Below are 19561 nucleotides of genomic sequence, written 5' to 3' on the forward strand. Positions count from 1 at the left end.
AGGTGAGCGCGCACTGTATACTAATTACCTTAGATGAGTCCGATGCCCACAGAGAATGACTGGAGCCTGGGACCGGCTCCAGGAGCAGGACTTGCAGGAAAGAGTAAGTATCCGAGGCTCCACTGGGGGGTCGGGCAGGTTCGGCGCTGTCATCCCAGCTGACAGGTTCCCTTTAAAAAAGACCTTCAAATCAACTAAGGAAGGGGAGAAGATGTTGATGAAGGGGAAGAGTATGGATGACTTCAATACAAGAATTTCATACTTTTACATAAGTGCTAACATTAACTTGTTTTAAGAATTAATCTAAGCCTTTATGAAAGCCCTGCACTGTTTCTGCTGTGACCCCGATCCTGAGGTGACTATTCCACAGAAATGATAGTTTCTCATCTCTGTAGAGTGAAGCTTTTTCTGGGCTCTGTGTACAGTAGAGATAGAGCTGAGGGCAACACAGGGCCTAAAGAACAGTCAGTGCATTCCAAAGAGTCGACAGTAGCCCTAAAAGGAAACAATCTTGGCCCTAGTTTTACATGGAATGCTTATGTTTTGGTCAACTCATTGTCACTGAAAGAAACATACTGAACTGAGGATAAAGTACTCTATGACTGTGTGCAGCAGGATGGAGGTAATGCACAAATAACTAAAAGAACTCCAAATTTTATTCTGTAGTAAGCTTTGAAAGGCACATTTAAAAAAAAATGCAACTCACATTCGAAACTGAAGATATATGTTAGGTCAAGGGGACACATGGTACCTTTCATATATTCATTTGTGCTTCCAGAACATAGAAAATGTTTTTATTCTCCAGTTATTCTCCAAAATGTCCCAAGCTTTCACAAGCTCCTGATCTCCTGAAAGTTGGAATACCTCTTAGCTACCTTTCCTGACCCTGCTTGACTGACAGTTACCTACTAGCTTGGCTTCCAGCAGGATCAGGGATGGAGGGTAGGAGGTGTTACAACCCTCAGAAGACCAGAAGCTTGGGAAAACCTCTCACACTTTTCACTGGAGAATTAAAGCATTTTCCTGGAGTATGAATGGATGTATGAAAGATACCATATGTCTCCTTGACGTAACAGCTATCTAGCAGTGTCAGCAGTTTGGAACGTGAATTGCATCAGACAGCTTGACTTCGACTCAGTCCTTATAATATCATAGAACTAAAGCAAGCCGTCACTCTTTTCTCTTTTCAACCTCTGGTCACAAGCCTTGAAATTTCCTCTAACAGGTTTGACTAATGCTATTTTTAGTAGCATCAAACCTGCTTTGGATGTATGTATCACATACCAGACATTCACATGAATGGCTTACCATAGAATACATGGATGGGCCAGGGCCAACATAGATATGCAAAGGGCCACCCTCTGTTACACCAAAAATGTACAACACGGCTGTATCTTGGGACATGTATAAATGCATACCTTTACAGAAATGATAAAGAATCACTTTAATACTCAAAATCTGTTTGTGCGTAAAAACCTCTCCTCTCTTTATTAAGGTTTTGGAGTAACCAAACTGTCCTTTATCAACCACAGTGTTCTACATAGTTTCTTTCTTTTCATCGTGAAATTCTACTATATCAGTTTCTTTGGCATTGATATGTTCTAGTAAATTCATCAGTTCCTCAGACTGACCTTGCGGTCTGTTTACAGCGAAGCTGTTTTCTTGTTCAGCAGCTTCATTTGGTAATGTCAAAGACAGAGAGATATTTTGTAATGATGTCCTTGGTGGTTGTGCACCTAAAAGACTATTTTGTGTTGGGAACACTGTTTCACTCCACCTGTGGGAAGGCTTCTGCTTTTCTTTTGTCGCCTTTTCTGTATTCTGCTTTTCTACACTTACTTCTTGGTCATTCTCTATAGAAAGAAGCTCAGTAGGCTGCTGTTCATTTTGTTTCTCACCACGCTGACTGGGATCGTCCTTTTCCTCTTTATATGTGTTGCTGTGAGAAGTCGTTGACTGCTGCTGGCTGTTACTCTGTAGTACGGTTTCAGCAGCTGTAGTAACCACAACTTGGGGCACTTGTAGAGGTGAGCTAGGTGTATTGTTACTGTCAGTAGAAGGCTGCCTGTCTGATACATCTGACCTGCTGGATTCCCGAATAACACTTAAATCTGCCTTAGGAGCCGATTCACGTCTTTTAACATGTAATAGGTGGGGTCTTCGAGAAGGCATTTCATGGTAGCTACCAATGTGGCTGGGTTCAACAGGAAAAAACATATTTGATGCATCGCTTCCTTGTCGACTAAATGTAGATCTGATAGGAGACTCGGGATGTTCATGAACACTTAAAAACCTTTTTACTCTTCTTATAACAGAAGGCTGTCGCCTGTGCTTTTCTTCATCAAGAAGCCAGTCTTCCCGTAGAAGTCTACAAGATGTAAAAAGCAGAAAATAGTTCTGTACATTAGTATACCAACAATTGTAATTCACAATTGCAATCCTATTTGTCATATCCTTTCTCTGCCTTTTTTTTCTTGAGATCCTCCATTATTTCTTGTAGTCACTGGAATACTAATGCTTAAAGGAGAGTGGCAGGAGTAGAAGTAACTATAGACAACAAAACACCTCATTAAAGACAACCCCTTTTGTATTGGAGTCACAATAGCAATCAGCTATTTGCCAAGGATCTTACATCTGACACCTCAGCAAACAGCTAATTTTGTCATGGCGAGCTATAGCCAGCCCAACATTTCTGGAGTGTAGTATTTCCTGCCATCCAAATGTGGTTTGTACATGGCCCAAGTCTGCTAGAGCAAAGAGTTGCTGTTTGTTAATAACCCTTTAGGATACTATTACACAGAACAATAATCGGCCCTATCCGTCCGATTATTGTTCCGTGTAATAAACACAACGATCAGCCGATGATCGTTGTCATCGGCTGACCGCTGATTTAGGTTCAGACCAATAATTGACAGCCACCAACCGCGTACCTCTACGTCTAATAGCAGTGCGCGTCCACGGCTAACGATTTGCAAAAGACTACATTACCTATCCATGATCCAGGGCTACTCCTGCTCCTCTTCTCCCCGGGTCCCGCATCCTGCAGCTCCAGAGTGGCCTGTTAGCTGCCTGCGGCCGCTCAGCCGGTCGCAGGCCGGGACCGCCGCGGCCAGTGATTGGCTGAGTGGCCTGTCAGCTAAGACAGGCCGCTCTGAAGCTGCAGAGGGCGGGACCCGGGGAGAAGAGGAGCAGGCGGAGCCCTGAACCCGGGACAGGTAATGTATACCAGTTTAGCAAGGGCTGCAAGGACATCAGTAACAATGTCCCTGCAGCCCTTGTTAAACAATTATTGGGCCGTGTAATAGGCCCTGTAAACAAGCGCCGATCTAGTCAATCAACGCTCGTTTACATTTATTATCGGGCCCCTATCGGCCCGTCTAATAGTACCCTTACTCTGTCTCTACAGATAAGCATATAAACATATAAATGAGTTAGGAGAAGTTCATGCTTAGTGTCCATTATCGACTCCCATTAGAGTCTATTATCGACTCCCATTGCAAGTCTATCCAAGTCTCAAAGACACAGAGTAAGGAAAGTAGTGCACATCACCATGTTTATTCCACTAAATCCTTTTCAAGAACTAAATAAAATATTGTTGTAATGTTTCATGCTGTCAACGGCTTTATCTCTGCACATAAAGCTGTACATAAGGTTCGCTGGATTAAAACACTTCTCCAGCGTGACCACATGATGTGATGAAATACATGGATGAGCAGGCAGACACATTTATCTGCAACAAGGAACAGGTACTTCAGCAATTCCAAGTAAGGCTGGGTTCACACTAGGTTTTTTTCATCCGTTTTTGCAAAAAATCGATGGGAAAACAGATTTGTGTGCATCCCTTTTGATCCGTTTTTGCACTAACTTCCATTATAAGAAAAACGGATCAAAACGCATACGTTTTTCTTTAATGTACACAAAAATGAACTTAACATTATTTTTGTGTACGTAAAAAAAAAACAACGGATGCGTTTTGATCCTTTTTTTATAATGGAAGTCAATGGAAAAACGCATCAAAACAGATGCACACAAATGTATCCATTTTTCCATCCGTTTTTTGCAAAACGGATGAAAAAAATGGATTGCAAAAATGTAGTGTGTACCCAGCCTTAGTTTAAAATACTGTCATTATCACAACAGGTAAAACATTGACATGCTAACAACCAATGCAGTTTGGACCCTTCTTGCTCTTACTCCTAGGGTCCAAAATGTTTTTGTTGTTTTTTTAGCACTGGTGTGACACTGCTGAAATAAACATTATGTTTTATACTAAACCTGTTGATTTTCAGGCATTTCTGTTGCTTGTCACCTCAATTAAGGTACATTCAAAGAATGGCAGAAGTGTTATTATACCTCTATAGTACAGTACATTAGTCTCAAAGGTAATGATTTACAAGATGATTGTACTATGAAACTACTGACACTACTGCTTGGTCTTTTTTTTTTTTTTTTTTGTACCGAACGTAGAAGCACTGCAATACCAGGTCAATGCCTGGAGAGGACAGAGAATGCTCATTTTCCATGTCCCTGTTCTAAAAAATCCATCTATTATATGGTCCTCAGATAGGACATGTATCAGATATTAAACTCAAAATTAGAATAGATACGACACTTGATCTTAGCCAAAAAGCTGCAAAGTGATAGTCTATTATTTTCTGGCTCATTCATTACAAAGTATCATCTATCATGGAAAGTTGTGGCCACATCTTGGTACTCGTATCAAAATAAATTTTTACAGAAACTGGTAAACTGAACCATATAGAAACTGAACCTTTTTTAGGTAATACTGGGTTGTATGTATACCTAAATGTAGAGATAGAAGTCATAAATGCAGTGATATAATAGATACTATGTAAATATAGAATCAAGAAATAAGTTACCCCAATTGAACTGTTGATCCCAAAAATGAAGGAATACAGTAGTCAGCTGCTGCCAGTGTGTATGGTGGTCGTAGATCAGTGTCATTCCAGTAGATGTCTCTAGTCATCTTTGGTAAGTTCATATGCATTTCATCTACAGCCAAGAGGGAAACCTAAAATATAAATCAATCTATTTTAGTCAATGTACCAGTTTAGCACTAATCTCCTAAAACAGTCCACAGTGGAACATGCTATGACTAATGTGTTTTCCCCCTATTTCCTACGAAGTAAAACTATGCGATAACTTACTTTAACAGAGGGGAGCCCATACAAACTTGCCAAACCCATACACAGTCCCATAGAGCAATTTTTTTGGACTTTACAACTTTACATTTTTAGTGCTTAAATTATAATTACATTTTACAGTTGTGGAAGAACTAACCTGTAAATTTCTATCTATGCACCAGTTAGTCTCGAAGTCATCATCATCTTCACCAAATGGGTTAATGAGTTGTTCAGCTACCTGTAACCAAAACAACCAAAGCAGACGTACATTTCTGAACATTAAGAGGCATGTGTATTTAGTTCTACATGTCTTTTTTTTTGGGGGGGGGGGCTTGGAGGTGGCATAGTTTCAGATTAGATACCTTTTTCGGCTGATTTATGATGTGTGAATTTAAAATTTTTGCAAAAAAAAAACAACGTACTTCACTGCTACACTAGTGTAGTTTTTTAGCCAAGCTGTTTTAGGCAAAAAAATGCACAGTGTATAATAATTGATAAAAAGATAAAAGATTGCAAAGATAATACATTCCCCCCTTAATTTATATATTATGCACCCATTCATAAGTCTTCTCAAATATGTGCTCTGAAACTATTTATTTATACCCACTTTATTCAGATAGGTTTACCTTTAACCATCCTGCATAGAAAAAGAACTGGAGGAGAGTAAACACGGGAATGTAGAGATCCAGATCATGTCCTGCATACGATTGTGAAGGGTCTAAGAACTGGCGACCAATTATGCAAGCAAAAAAGAATGTATATACAGCCAGTGTCACTACCTGGAAAAGAAACATGTATGGGTTTCATGGGCAATCTTTACGCATACTGATATTTTAATAAATGCAAAACATTAACGTACCTGTGTATACACCAGAGGAATACCAACCCAGTCATAACCAAAAAGGAGACCACACCAGGACCTATACCGGTTCATCTCCTGTGATAACGAACACAATAATTATATATAACTATATTTTTATTTATTTCCTAAAGCAGAACAGAAACCCCCCAATGTACTTACATTTAACATTATTTGTAGGTCAACACTGTCACGAATTCTCCCTTCAGTCCTGGCCTTTGAAGCTAAATTTCCAAACCAAACAACTGGCACCCAATATTTAAGATGTGGAGATTGAAGGTTATCAAATATTTTTCTTTCATCTGATGTCATGAATCCTGTTTAGAGAGAATAGGACAAAACTATGAACAATAACAAGGAATGTGTTTAGGTTACTGCAATGAGTAAATCATTTAAGATCTCACATACTGATGAGCAAACTTGCCACTCGTTCAGACTCAACCAGAACCAATCGCTCAGCATTTGACTCCCGTCGGCTGGAGAAGTTGGATGCAACCCTGGGGCTGCCAGGAAAACATGGATACAGCCTAAGGCTATGTTCATACTACGTATATTTCAGTCAGTATATTTCAGTCAGTATTGCAACCAAAACCAGGAGTGGATTAAAAACACAGAAAGGATTTGTTCACACAATGTTGAAATTGAGTTGATGGCTGCCATTTAATGGCAAATATTTGCTGTTATTTTAAAACAATGGCTGTTATATTGAAATAATGGCAGTTATTTACTGTTATATGGCGGCCATCCACTCAATTTCACCATTGTGTGAACAGATCCTTTCTGTGTTTTTAATCCACTCCTGGTTTTGGTTGCAATACTGACTGAAATATACTGACTGAAATATATGTAGTGTGAACCCAGCTTAAATTTGCTCATCACCAACTGTAATCACTATTACTAAAATGTGTCATCAGCATGTGTCCTTGGGAATGCATAGACTTATCTTTACTAATTAAAGAGAATCTTTAACAGTGGAAATGTCATCCAATCTGCAGGCAGTATGTTATAGAGCAGGAGGAGATGATCAGACTTATATCCGTAGTAAATCTTGTTTTATATACATGTAAATCTCTGCTCATTCTGGGCATATAGTATGCATATAGAAAGAGCTGTCAATCACTAAGTAGACCACCCACATGACTTTATCCATGAGAAGTTTACATGAATAAATAAAAAGTAATATTTGTACTTGTACCAACAGGTGGGGGAAAGCCGCTTACCTCCGTCCCGTCAGATGGGCGATCTATGTATAGAGTCTGCTCTAAGGCAGGCTCTATGCATAGATTGCTGATAATAATGATGAATGCTATGCTGTGGCATAGCATAGATCAGTATATGCACTCTATGTTTTAAAGTGAAAAAAGTGTTAAAAAAGTGTAATCAAAAAGTTTTTTAAAGTATTTAAAAACCCCTTATAAACCCCCCTCTTAATAAAAGTTTAAAAAACCTCCTTGCCCATTATAAAAATATTAAAAAAATAAAATAAAAAAATAAACATTATATATCGTAATGAGTGGAGTTTTCCGATCTATTAAAATATAACATCATTGTTCCCGCATGGAGAACGGGGTAAACAAAAACAATAACACCAGGATTGCTGATTTTTTTTTTTAAATTATATATCAGAAAAAATAATAAAAAATTATTAAATAGATTATTATTAAATGATTAAGGTTACAAACCCACTTGCCGGATCTGCAGCGAGTCTCCTTGCTGCGTTTTTGCAGGGAGACTCGCTGCAGATCCCGGCCCTATACTTTCAATAGCAGAGAAACTCGCAGCAGGGATGTACATCCCTGCTGCGATTTTGTCTGCAGCCCGCCCCATTAACCCCCCGGCCGCCGGACATTATACATTACCCGGCCCCGTTCCTGCTTGCTTCGGGGCTCCCGGTGTCTTCACGGCCCGCCCGGCCAACCAGTGCGCTGCGGCGGGGCAGCGCACTGATTGGCCAGGCGGAACGTTCCGGGAGCCGCTGAAGCCCCCGGCCACACGATCGCCCCCAGCCCTGCAGCCCCCGACCGCATGATCGCCCCCAGCCCCCGGCCGCACGATCGCCCCCGGCCGCACGATCGCCCCCAGCCCCACAGCCCCTGGCCGCACGATCGTGCGGCCGGGGGCTGCGGGGCTGGGGGCGATCGTGCGGCCGGGGGCTGCGGGGCTGCAGGCGATCGTGCGGCCGGGGGCGATCGTGCGGCTGGGGGCTGCGGGGCTATCGTGCGGCCGGGGGCTGGGGGCGATCGGGGCTGCAGGGGGGCGAGCAGGATATACATTACCTGATCCCGGCTCCTGCTTGCCTCAGCGGCTCCCGGCACGTTCCGCCCGGCCAATCAGTGCGCTGCCCCGCCGCAGCGCACTGATTGGCCGGGCGGGCCGTGAAGACACGGGGAGCCCCGAAGCAAGCAGGAACGGGGACCGGGTAATGTATAATGTCCGGCGGCCGGGGGGGTAAATGGGGCGGGCTGCAGACAAAATCGCAGCAGGGATGTACATCCCTGCTGCGAGTTTCTCTGCTATTGAAAGTATAGGGCCGGGATCTGCAGCGAGTCTCCCTGCAAAAACGCAGCAAGTAGACTCGCTGCAGATCCGGCAAGTGGGTTTGTAACCGAAATAAAAAATAATCAAAATTTGTCTCTTACACCAATATGATATTAATAAAAACTAGAGATCATGGCACAAAAAATGACTCTCCAACCAGCCCTGTAGGTGGAAAAATAAAAGCACTATTGCTCTTAGAAGGCGGGAAGGAACATTGCATTAATTTGATCCGGACATCCGTGCATCAATGGCCTCAGTCTTAAAGGGGTTAACCAACCTGGTATATTACTTGTTGCTCTAAGTATTGAGGGTGTACTTGTGGATTAATGGTGGCTGTTTTCTAACCCCTTTTTTAATTGTTTTTAACTTTCTTTCGATGTTAGTGCATTAATAAAGATTTGTAGATTTGTATAAGTCTTTTTGAGTGTGCAATTTCCGTATATAGCCTAGTTGCGTTTCCCTTTTTTGTTCAAGATTGTTTTTATAGACTTGCTGTTCGCACCTCTAGTGTACTATTATTATATGCTGTGCCCGCCACCATCTCACGTTTATTGAATTATAGTACCTGCTTGAAGATCACTGTTCTATTCTTCTTTCCTAAAGCCTTTATATGGCCCAGAAGGTACACTACCGTTCAAAAGTTTGGGGTCACCCAAACAATTTTGTGTTTTCCATGAAAAGTCACACTTATTCACCACCATATGTTGTAAAATGAATAGAAAATAGAGTCAAGACATTGACAAGGTTAGAAATAATGATTTGTATTTGAAATAACATTGTTTTTACAACAAACTTTGCTTTTGTCAAAGAATCCTCCTTTTGCAGCAATTACAGCATTGCACACCTTTGGCATTCTAGCTATTAATCTGTTGAGGTAAGCTGGAGAAATTGCACCCCACGCTTCTAGAAGCAGCTCCCACAAGTTGGATTGGTTGGATGGGCACTTCTGGCGTACCATACGGTCAAGCTGCTCCCACAATAGCTCAATGGGGTTCAGATCTGGTGACTGCGCTGGCCACTCCATTACCGATAGAATACCAGCTGCTGCTTCTGCTGTAAATAGTTCTTGCACAATTTGGAGGTGTGTTTAGGGTCATTGTCCTGTTGTAGGATGAAATTGGCTCCAATCAAGCGCTGTCCACTGGGTATGGCATGGCGTTGCAAAATGGAGTGATAGCCTTCCTTATTCAGAATCCCTTTTACCCTGTACAAATCTCCCACCTTACCAGCACCAAAGCAACCCCAGACCATCACATTACCTCCACCATGCTTAACAGATGGCGTCAGGCATTCTTCCAGCATCTTTTCATTTGTTCTGCGTCTCACAAACGTTCTTCTTTGTGATCCAAACACCTCAAACTTGGATTCATCCATCCACAACACTTTTTTCCAGTCTTCCTTTGTCCAATGTCTGTGTTCTTTTGCCCATCTTAATCTTTTTCTTTTATTGGCCAGTCTCAGATATGGCTTTTTCTTTGCCACTCTGCCCTAAAGCCCAAAATCCTGCAGCCGCCTCTTCACTGTAGATGTTGACACTGGTGTTTTGCGGGTACTATTTAATGAAGATACCAGTTGGGGACCTGTGAGGTGTCTGTTTCTCAAATAGAGACTCTAATGTGCTTATCTTCTTGCTTAGTTGTGCAACGCGGCCTCCCACTTCTTTTTCTACTCTAGTTAGAGCCTGTTTGTGCTGTCCTCTGAAGGGAGTAGTACACACCGTTGTAGGAAATCTTCAATTTCTTAGCAATTTCTCGCATGGAATAGCCTTCATTTCTAAGAACAAGAATAGACTGTCGAGTTTCAGATGAAAGTTCTCTTTTTCTGGCCATTTTGAGCGTTTAATTGACCCCACAAATGTGATGCTCCAGAAACACAATCTGCTCAAAGGAAGGTCAGTTTTGTAGCTTCTGTAACGAGCTAGACTGTTTTCAGATGTGTGAACATGATTGCACAAGGGTTTTCTAATTATCAATTAGCCTTCTGAGCCAATGAGCAAACACATTGTACCATTAGAACACTGGAGTGATAGTTGCTGGAAATGGGCCTCTATACACCTATGTAGATATTGCACCAAAAACCAGACATTTGCACCTAGAATAGTCATTTACCACATTAGCAATGTATAGAGTGTATTTCTTTAAAGTTAGGACTAGTTTAAAGTTATCTTCATTGAAAAGTACAGTGCTTTTCCTAAAAAAATTTCAATGTGACCCCAAACTTTTGAACGGTAGTGTATATATAAAATTTCTATAACAATTTTTTAATACATTTTAAATTATACATTTATACACTAAACATACAGTTTTACTTTACAGAATTTGTGGTCATTGAATATTTTCATACCTGCTTCCACAACATGGTCCATAGTTGGGAATCTTTTGTAAACTGCAGTACTAACAGAGCGAAAGATGAGCAATGATGTAAGATTTACGTAACGCATAAGTGTCCTGCGAAGTAGTCGTCCATACTCATCACTTCCATGCACATTGCTGGAGATGAGTAACATAAGTCGGTCAGGCCAAGGAAGATTTACAAACTGATTCCACCATCGATTCACAACAAGAGTGACATAAAAACCTGTAGGGCAAAAAAAATATGATTTCAAATTGCTACTTGTGGTTTATGCAATGTATAACTGAAAATGTATTGTCATGATCAGTAAGATGCAAAGAAAGAAAGAAAGCAGAAATGTTTGTTAGTAATACATTTGTATCATTGTGCCACTATATGTTTCTTTAGAACATCAATAACAAAGGAACAAATGATAAGATAACACTGTCACTGGTGTACTTGTTATGGGTTAGAGAAATTCTCTGATCATTTGTATGCTTCTCATGTTAGCGGAGATATCAAGTTTGCCGACTTTTCAATCTGTGAATTTTTTTCTTACTCAGCTTACATGCCCTGCATCTTATGTTTCACGTATTCCTTTACTCTCCCTGTTTCCACTGTGTTCTACAGAGATTGTCATCACCTATATTAAATCTTGTTCTTGTGGTGAACAGACACGCACACACACACAATTTCATGAAAATGTGCAACAAAATCTGCATGTAACACGATTTTTGCTGTGTATTTGTGACAAATCTGCATGCAAAAAAAAAAATCAGACACTTGTGGAATCGCCATAATGGGGGGGTCTAGAATACCAAGAACCAGAAAACACACAAAGAAGAGTGCACCCCACAAAAAAAAATCAATGAATCATACAATAATTCTTTATCAACGAATCGATAATGAAGAAAAAGTAGCTACACTCACCATTTAGTTGATAGCAGATTCCTTTATTCACAAAAACATAAGCAGACAAGGTGTGGACATTGTGAGGGCAGACGCCAGCAAGGTGGAAGTGACAGCCTGTTTTGCGCTACAGAGTGCTTCTACAGAACTCTTCTACAGAACTACTATAATAAAATAACAATACTGTAACATATAATATGGCCAATAACAGTGCTATGATGTACAATAAGGACAATAACCACAGTGTGGTGGTGATGATGCTCATGAAGTCTGGTCCAGGGAGCGTCTATCTGCAAACTCTGGAGGGGTTTATTTGTGTGCAGTGGTCTCTTTTCAGTTTTTTTTTATACACCTACATTTATGCATTTCTTCCTTTGTTGTTTCTTGATTTGCTGTGAGTACACAGTGGTTATTGGCCTTATTGTACATCATAGCACTGTTATTGGCCATATTATATGTTACAATATTGTCTTTTTATTATAGTAGGTCCGTAGAAGCACTCTGAAGCGTGAAACAGCCTGTCTCTTTCACCTTGCTAGTGTCTGCCCTTACGTTTTCTGCACCTTTTCTGCTTATGTCTTTGTGAATAAAGGAATCTGCTATCAACTAAATGGTAAATGCAGCTACTTTTTCTTCATTATCGTTAAAAAAATATATTGTATTATTAATTGATTATTTTGGGGTGGGGGGCTGCACTCTTCTTTTTGCCCTTTCTGGTTCTTGGTATTCTGGTCTTAATTTGAGACTCAGAGTAGCACCCCCGTTTTCATATATGCTATTGACAGGTTAAACCCTCTACTTTGGTATATTAATAATGGGGGGAGGGGGGTCTATTCATTCTGTGTGCCAATGGCAGCACAAGCTGTAAATACAGCCCTGGCCACAAAGCTAACATAACCTTTACTTTTCTATTTGTCTTGCACAAAACTTTACAATAGCCCACAACAGTTTCCATCAGTGGTTTTAATCAGTTTTAGAGGTTCTCCAATGAGGTTGCAGTGCTGTGCAGAAAGGTTAAGTGTTGCAGCTAGCCAACTTGGTAAAGTGTTGTGAACTACTCAGGGTTCAGTGATCAGCCAATGAACGAGTGTTTGCTCGTTTAATGGCTAATCGCTTTGTTTTGACTTTAAAAAATGGCCTTAACAAGTCTGTTCTAACACTTACTGGGTCCGCACTGATCTCAACCTTCACCACTGAAAGTGCCCACTTCAACCAGTGATTAGCGCAGTGGGCATTTCCATACATTCCATGAGCATCAGAATGGAAGGTGAATAAGGCAGGTGAATTAGGCTTCTTATTTAATATGTGATCAGTGAAGGTCTGACCATTGTGACTCCTGCCAACTGAGTGGCACTAGGAGTATGGTAATCTGACATTGAAAAGGCTTATAATGACAAACCTGCAGCTTCTCTGCATCTCCCTGGTCACTGCTTATATTTAACAAGGTGTATGTATACCACAAACTAAACTGAACAAAGAGAACATATACCAAAAAATTATGTACCTCCAGTGTACACATCCAATGATGGATACTGATAGATAGACAGATAAATAGATAGATAGATAGATCAGATTGAGAACTTATGGTACATACAGCCAGGATGTGATCTGGACTGCCCTCTAGTGAATATTGTGGATGTTGCTTCTGTTTAAGAGAAAATAATATGAAAATGATCAGTCTCATATAATAGTCCAGATTTATCAATTTATCAAAGTTGTTTTAAATGTGTTTGTGTCTATATTATGCCATACGAGCATTGTTCTTTGCGAATACGTTTGTTTCTCAGAATGAGCTGTGATTAGTTGCTGAGACAAAAAATCAGACATGACTTTGTCTCAGACAGATTGATAAATCTGGGCCAGTGTGTGTAATGTTGCATAGGTATAATGTTATTAACCCCTAAACAACCCATGGCATATGGGTATGAAATGGGTGCCTGTGACAAGATGACCCTTGCCGTACCCATACTTCATTATTAGCTACGGCGCTATGAAGCGGAGTTCACTTCATAACAGGTGAGGACCGGCTGCTATCAGCAGCTGGGCCCTCATCATTAAAGGGAACCTGTCACCGGGGACGCGGGCACCGAGCTCGCCCGACCCCCCCGGTGCAGCCCCCAGATACTTACCCTTTCCGACGAGTCCCGTTCCTGGAGCCGGTCCTGAGACGAAGATATCAGCACCCGAAGCCGTGCGCGCGCTGCTGAGATGAGTCCGATGCCCATAGAGAATGAATGGAGCCGTCATTCTCTATGGGCATCGGACCCAACTCCCGGGACCGGCTCCAGGAGTGGGACTTGCCGGAAAGGGTACGTATCAGGGGGCTGCATTGGGGGGTCGGGCGGGCTCTGTGTCCGGGTCCCGGTGACAGGTTCTCTTTAATGACAGGCATCAGCAATTACGATGCAGTCCATCATTAACCCCTTAATTGCTGTGATCACAGCGTTTAACTGTAAGTGACAGGAGCAGCTTCTGTGACTGACCGATTGGGACCCCCCCAGTGTGACTGACCGCCAGAGGCAGGTTCTATGAGAGGAGTGCTGATAATACTAATCAATGCTATGCAATGGCATAAGCATTAAACAGTAATCCAATGATTGTATTTAATAGTGCCCCGGGGGATTTAAAAAGTGTAAAAAAAAAAAAAAAAAAACACCTTATACAGCCCCGTAGGTGAAAAAGGAAAGCAGTTATAAAAGTCATAATCTGGCCTTTTTAAAAAATAATTATTTGCAAAAAAAAAAATAGGGCTGTAAAAAATATAAAAAAAATTAGAAAAGCTATGAAAACATATTTTTGTATTCCGATTGACGTATAGAATAAAGATATTATGTCAGTTTACAAAGTATGCTTCATCCTGAAAAAAAACCAAGCTTTTACATGGCCTGTGGATGGAAAAATAAAAGCACTATAGCTATATCTGTATCTACTGTATGTTTTCCAGGTGGTATCCTACCTCTGCACGGAGTCGGCAGCCTGAGGGAGATGAGCACAGATCAGTTTTGCTTTGTAGTGGTCACCCAGGCAGCCCCTTCGCACCTCCCGCAGCCCCCCCCCCCTGGACTTACCTGCTCGCTGCCGGCGCGTGTAATAGCAACGGCAGTGAGAGGGGAATGAGGAGCAAAGGAGTACAGAGAGCTCCTCTATGTTGCCCTGTGTAATTGGGGCTTTAGTTGTTTCCTCCAAGTGTTTTTAACCCCTGTGTCCCTGGGCCTCCTCTAATGCTGCTTTTTGGATTTGTGTTTGTTTATTTAAAGAAGGTGGGTCAAAGGGGTAATGACTCTCCTTAAAGAGGACCAATCACCTAAAAATCACTATCCCTATTATCAAAGGAAATCTCTCCCTAAGTCTATCTAAGAAGATACAGACTGCCTGTGCAGTCTGTATCTTATCCCTTTACCCAATTCTCTTGCTTGCTGAACGAAGGCCGGGCGCCGCCATCTTGATGACGTCACTTTGCGTTTCACCGCTGGAACGCAAGTGACGTATTCAAGATGGCGTCGCCCGGCCTTCCAGCACCGAACAAGAGGATCAGGTAAAGTATAAGCTACAGACTGTAAAGGCAGTCTATTTATGAAGATACAGACTGCCTTTGCAGTCTGTATCTTATACTTTACCTGTTCCTCTTGTTTGCTGCAGCAAGGCCGGCGCCGCCATCTTGATTACGTCGCTTGCGTTCCACCGCTGGAACGCAAGTGACGTATTCAAGATGGCGCCGCCCGGCATCAGACTGCAACGGACAAGAGGATCAGGTAAAGTATAAGATACAGACTGCAAAGGCAGTCTGTATCTTCATAAATAGACAAAATGAAGATACAGACTGCTGTTGCAGTCTGTATCTTATACTATACCTGTTCCTCTTGTTCGGCCCGGCCGCCGCCATCTTGATTACGCTACTTGCGTTCCACCACTGGAACGCAAATGACGTAATCAAGATGGCGGCGGCCGGCATTGCTGCCGCTGTGGATGACGGGAGCTTCCTGTCTCGAGCCGGCTCTTTTGAAAAGAGCCGGCGCGAGACAGTGAATTAAAAAGTGAATAAAACAAAAACGCGGCCGAAAAAATAAATAAAAGTATTTACAAATGTTAATTAAATAAATAATTACATTGAATTAGAAAATAAAAATTTTTTAAATTTCTTCCGTGATTCTCTTTAAGGAGAGCCCGTCTCAAGGACGTGTGGAGACTTACAGACCATTGCTGCTCCACTAGGAATTCTGGGAAGAAAGAATATGCAAAGTAGCTCTCACACCTCTTAGGCAAAGAGATGTCCCTTCAAGTCAAGTCTTGCTCAGTCAAGGAGCCTTAAAACATTGACTGGGGATTTTATGCCAAGCCAAACTATCTCTCCAAAAGGAAAGATTTCCCATCTGCAGATAGCTATTTTGGGTTTTTGACCCTCATCAGTGCAGAGCAGGGTGTTGGCTGGCTAGTGAGAGGTCTATTGACGTGGGTCAAAGGGGTAATGACTCTCCTTAAGGAGAGCCCGTCTCAAGGACGTGTGGAGACTTACAGACCATTGCTGCTCCACTAGGAATTCTGGGAAGAAAGAATATGCAAAGTAGCTCTCATACCTCTTAGGCAAAGAGACCTCTCACTAGCCAGCCAACACGTTGCTCTGCACTGATGAGGGTCAAAAACCCGAAATAGCTATCTGCAGATGGGAAATCTTTCCTTTTGGAGAGATAGTTTGGCTTGGCATAAAATCCCCAGTCAATGTTTTAAGGCTCCTTGACTGAGCGAGACTTGACTTGAAGGGACATCTCTTTGCCTAAGGGCCCTATTCCACAGTAACGATAATCGGCCAGATCGGGACCATTTGGCCCGTTTCGGCCGATTATAGTTCGGTAAATAGTGAGAACAATCAGCCGATGATCGTATCATCGGCTGATCGTTCATTTAGGGCCAAACCTAAAATCATCGTTCCCCCACCGCGCATCGCTACGGTTGAATAGCGATGCGCGGCGGGCGACCGACGATTTGAGAAGAAACGGCAGCATCATACATTACCTGGCTGCAGGGCTTCTTCTCCGCGCTGTCTTCATCCCCGGGTCCTGCGCGCTCTATCTTCTGAATGGCCGGTCAGCTGATGGAGCGCTCAGCCAATCACAGGCCGGGACCGCCGCGGCCTGTGATTGGCTGAGTGTGGCCTGTCAGCTGACCGGCCATTCAGAAGATAGAGCGCGGGGGACCCGGGGAGGAGACGGAGCGGAGGACAAGCCCTGCAGCCAGGTAATGTATGATGCTGCAAGGGCTGCAAGGACATCGGTAACGATGTCCTTGCAGCCCTCGCTCAACGATCATCAGGCCGTGGAATAGGCCCAGTAAACGAGCGGCGATCTAGCAGATCGCCGCTCGTTCACATCGTTGATCGGGCCCTCCTCGGCCCGTGGAATAGGACCCTAAGAGGTGTGAGAGCTACTTTGCATATTCTTTATTTAAAGAAGGAACTTTCAGGTCACAGGGGTCAGGGGATTCTAATGCAAGTTTACGTCAGCTGGAAATTGACTGAATGGTGACTGACATGGTGACTGAGGTGAAGTAGCTTCTCTCCTCTCCATATTACACTGCCCAGCCACTGTAGATATTTACAGTACAATAATAACAATAGTGTTCTTTTATTTATATGGCGCCAACCTATTCTGCAGTGCTGTACAGAGATTGTAGTCACCCATATTGGTCCCTGTCCCCAATGGGGCTCACAATGTTTTGGGGAGTGTGATAAAATTCATGCATACATAGGGGGACATGCATGCAGCTCTTATTCTTGGTGGCATTTGATCCCAGGACTCCAACACTACAAAGCAACATTGCTAACCTCTGTGCCCCCCACAACATGGCTAACCTTTGTGCCCCCCACAACATAGCTATCAGCTCCTGCTTTCCTCCATGTCATGGTGCCCTTACTGCTGCAGTTTCTACTTGGCTCAGGTATAATCTCCTCCTACATGGGCAGGATAAGGAAATGTGGATGCATAACCCCGCCCACCTGATGACTCACTGGTCCCTTACTGGAAGAAACAGGAAACAGACAGGGAGTATGACATCACAGGAAGTAAAGAAAACACAGGCAGAGTGGTCATGTGACTGAGCCTGAGAACACAATAAGTACTCTAAATAAAAAAAAGTGTATATAGAACATACAACACCCACAAAAGTGCAGTGCTTTATTAGAGTAGTTTAAAAAAAAAAAAATACCGGACAACCCCTTTAATTAAGCTCTCAATTGAGAGAAGGAGCTCTTGCTGCAATTTTAATGAACAAAAAATGAGACTAAAATATAAGCATGTAAAACTATACTGAATACTTCTAATAAATGTTAAGGGTAAATATTTTGCAGCACTTGTTCATTCATTTCTTTTTTCTCACTACTCAACACTTATTACCTTTTTAGTTAAATAGTATATAAATCACTGATCAGAATAAATGTAAACTGACACTTACTGACCACGGACTGTCTTTTAGTATACTTCCAGTCCATTAAATGTTTATTTGATGTATAATCTAGTAGCATCTCCCAGTGTAAGGGCTACATGTACACACTGAACCTGGTGTGTACAGATGCCAAGATCTGCAAACCATTATGCTGTGTGCTAGCCATTTTCCACAAATCCACCCATGGGAGACCGCAGGCACACTTGGCTTGGTAACATATTTTCAGCTTAGATCCAAAATGTAAATAATATAACATGCTAGACCTTGGGTGCCACAACAACAAGATGACATCTGATGATCCCAGTAACCTTAGCCTTATAATATTAGCATTGTTAACATTTCAGAGATGCTTTCATAGATGTTTGTGTGTACCTACTAAGGGGTCTGATGAAAAGGAGGAATTATTGCATGTGTGCTGGAGCCTAGTGAACTGATTTGACTTTAGAACTGATACCTTAGACTTCTCAAAATATCAGTGTTCCTGCAGTCCTTCATTTCAGAATACTAAGCCATTAGTCTATGCACCATAAAGGAATTGGAGTTGTGCCCCAAGGCTATTTAGGTCCGTTACCAGGCTTTTAGGGTAGTGATCTGGGGCATTGGCTTTTTACTTACTTGAGTTAAGAAAGTCATCACATTATTCCATTTAGTATGGTCAATATTCTTACAGGAAAACAATGACTGATTGATCTGATGGACATTATGTTCTATTTATGGGTCTGTGCCAGTTTTATCTCTAAAATAGCAGTTACTTGTACTGCACATACTAGTAATAATGCTTTACATATTCTGAGACATTGTGCGGCATTGTAAAGGAACTTCCTCCTACATGTTCTCCTGTTCCATATCTATCTGCAAAGATTAATCTTGTATCGAGCTATAAATGTTAATATAGGGGTCATAAAATATGCTAAATAATCAGTTAATCTTTGTTTTAGCAGTTATTCTACTGCAAGCCCCATGGACATAGACAAAATAGGTGAAAATACGGCCGTAAATAATAATGATTAGAGATGAGTGCATTTACAGTAGAAATGAAGTGAAGCACTTTGTTATGGTGCGTTTACACAGACAGATTTATCTGACAGATCTTTGAAGCCCAAACCAGGAACAGACTATAAACAGGGATCAGGTCATAAAGGAAAGACTGGGATCTATCCTCTTTTCAAATCCATTCCTGGCTTTGGCTTCCAAAATCTGTCAGATAAATCTGTCTGTGTAAACACGGCATTAGGATCGGCCGTCAGTTTGTCAGGCTTATGGCTTTGAAGTTTGTGCCCCTCTGCTCCGGGTCCAGGGAAAAGCTGGATCCAGTCCTGGGAAACTGGGAGAAGTTTCCCAGTAC

At 42.0% G+C, this 19561-nt stretch overlaps 1 protein-coding gene and 1 non-coding gene across 5 annotated transcripts in view; both read right to left on the reverse strand.

Annotated features, from left to right (window-relative positions):
* Positions 1-1459: 1459 nt before the first annotated feature.
* The window catches only part of BEST3 (bestrophin 3), a 39622-nt gene continuing 21520 nt past the window's right edge, over positions 1460-19561 (reverse strand). For all 4 annotated transcript variants that reach the window (XM_069975088.1, XM_069975069.1, XM_069975078.1 and 1 more), the window contains 7 exons: positions 10885-11118; positions 6166-6320; positions 6004-6081; positions 5771-5923; positions 5302-5382; positions 4881-5032; positions 1460-2368 (listed from right to left, as the gene is read on the reverse strand). In XM_069975088.1, coding sequence (XP_069831189.1) covers positions 1537-2368; positions 4881-5032; positions 5302-5382; positions 5771-5923; positions 6004-6081; positions 6166-6320; positions 10885-11118 — 1685 coding nt within the window. In that variant the 3' untranslated portion in view covers positions 1460-1536. The remainder of the gene's footprint in view (positions 2369-4880; positions 5033-5301; positions 5383-5770; positions 5924-6003; positions 6082-6165; positions 6321-10884; positions 11119-19561) is intronic.
* On the reverse strand, positions 4448-4642 carry LOC138780400 (U2 spliceosomal RNA). Its single transcript, XR_011361261.1, has one exon. It is a non-coding gene; the product is annotated as a U2 spliceosomal RNA (small nuclear RNA).

This window comes from Dendropsophus ebraccatus, chromosome 1 (genome assembly GCF_027789765.1).
Source record: "Dendropsophus ebraccatus isolate aDenEbr1 chromosome 1, aDenEbr1.pat, whole genome shotgun sequence".
Taxonomy (NCBI): domain Eukaryota; kingdom Metazoa; phylum Chordata; class Amphibia; order Anura; family Hylidae; genus Dendropsophus; species Dendropsophus ebraccatus.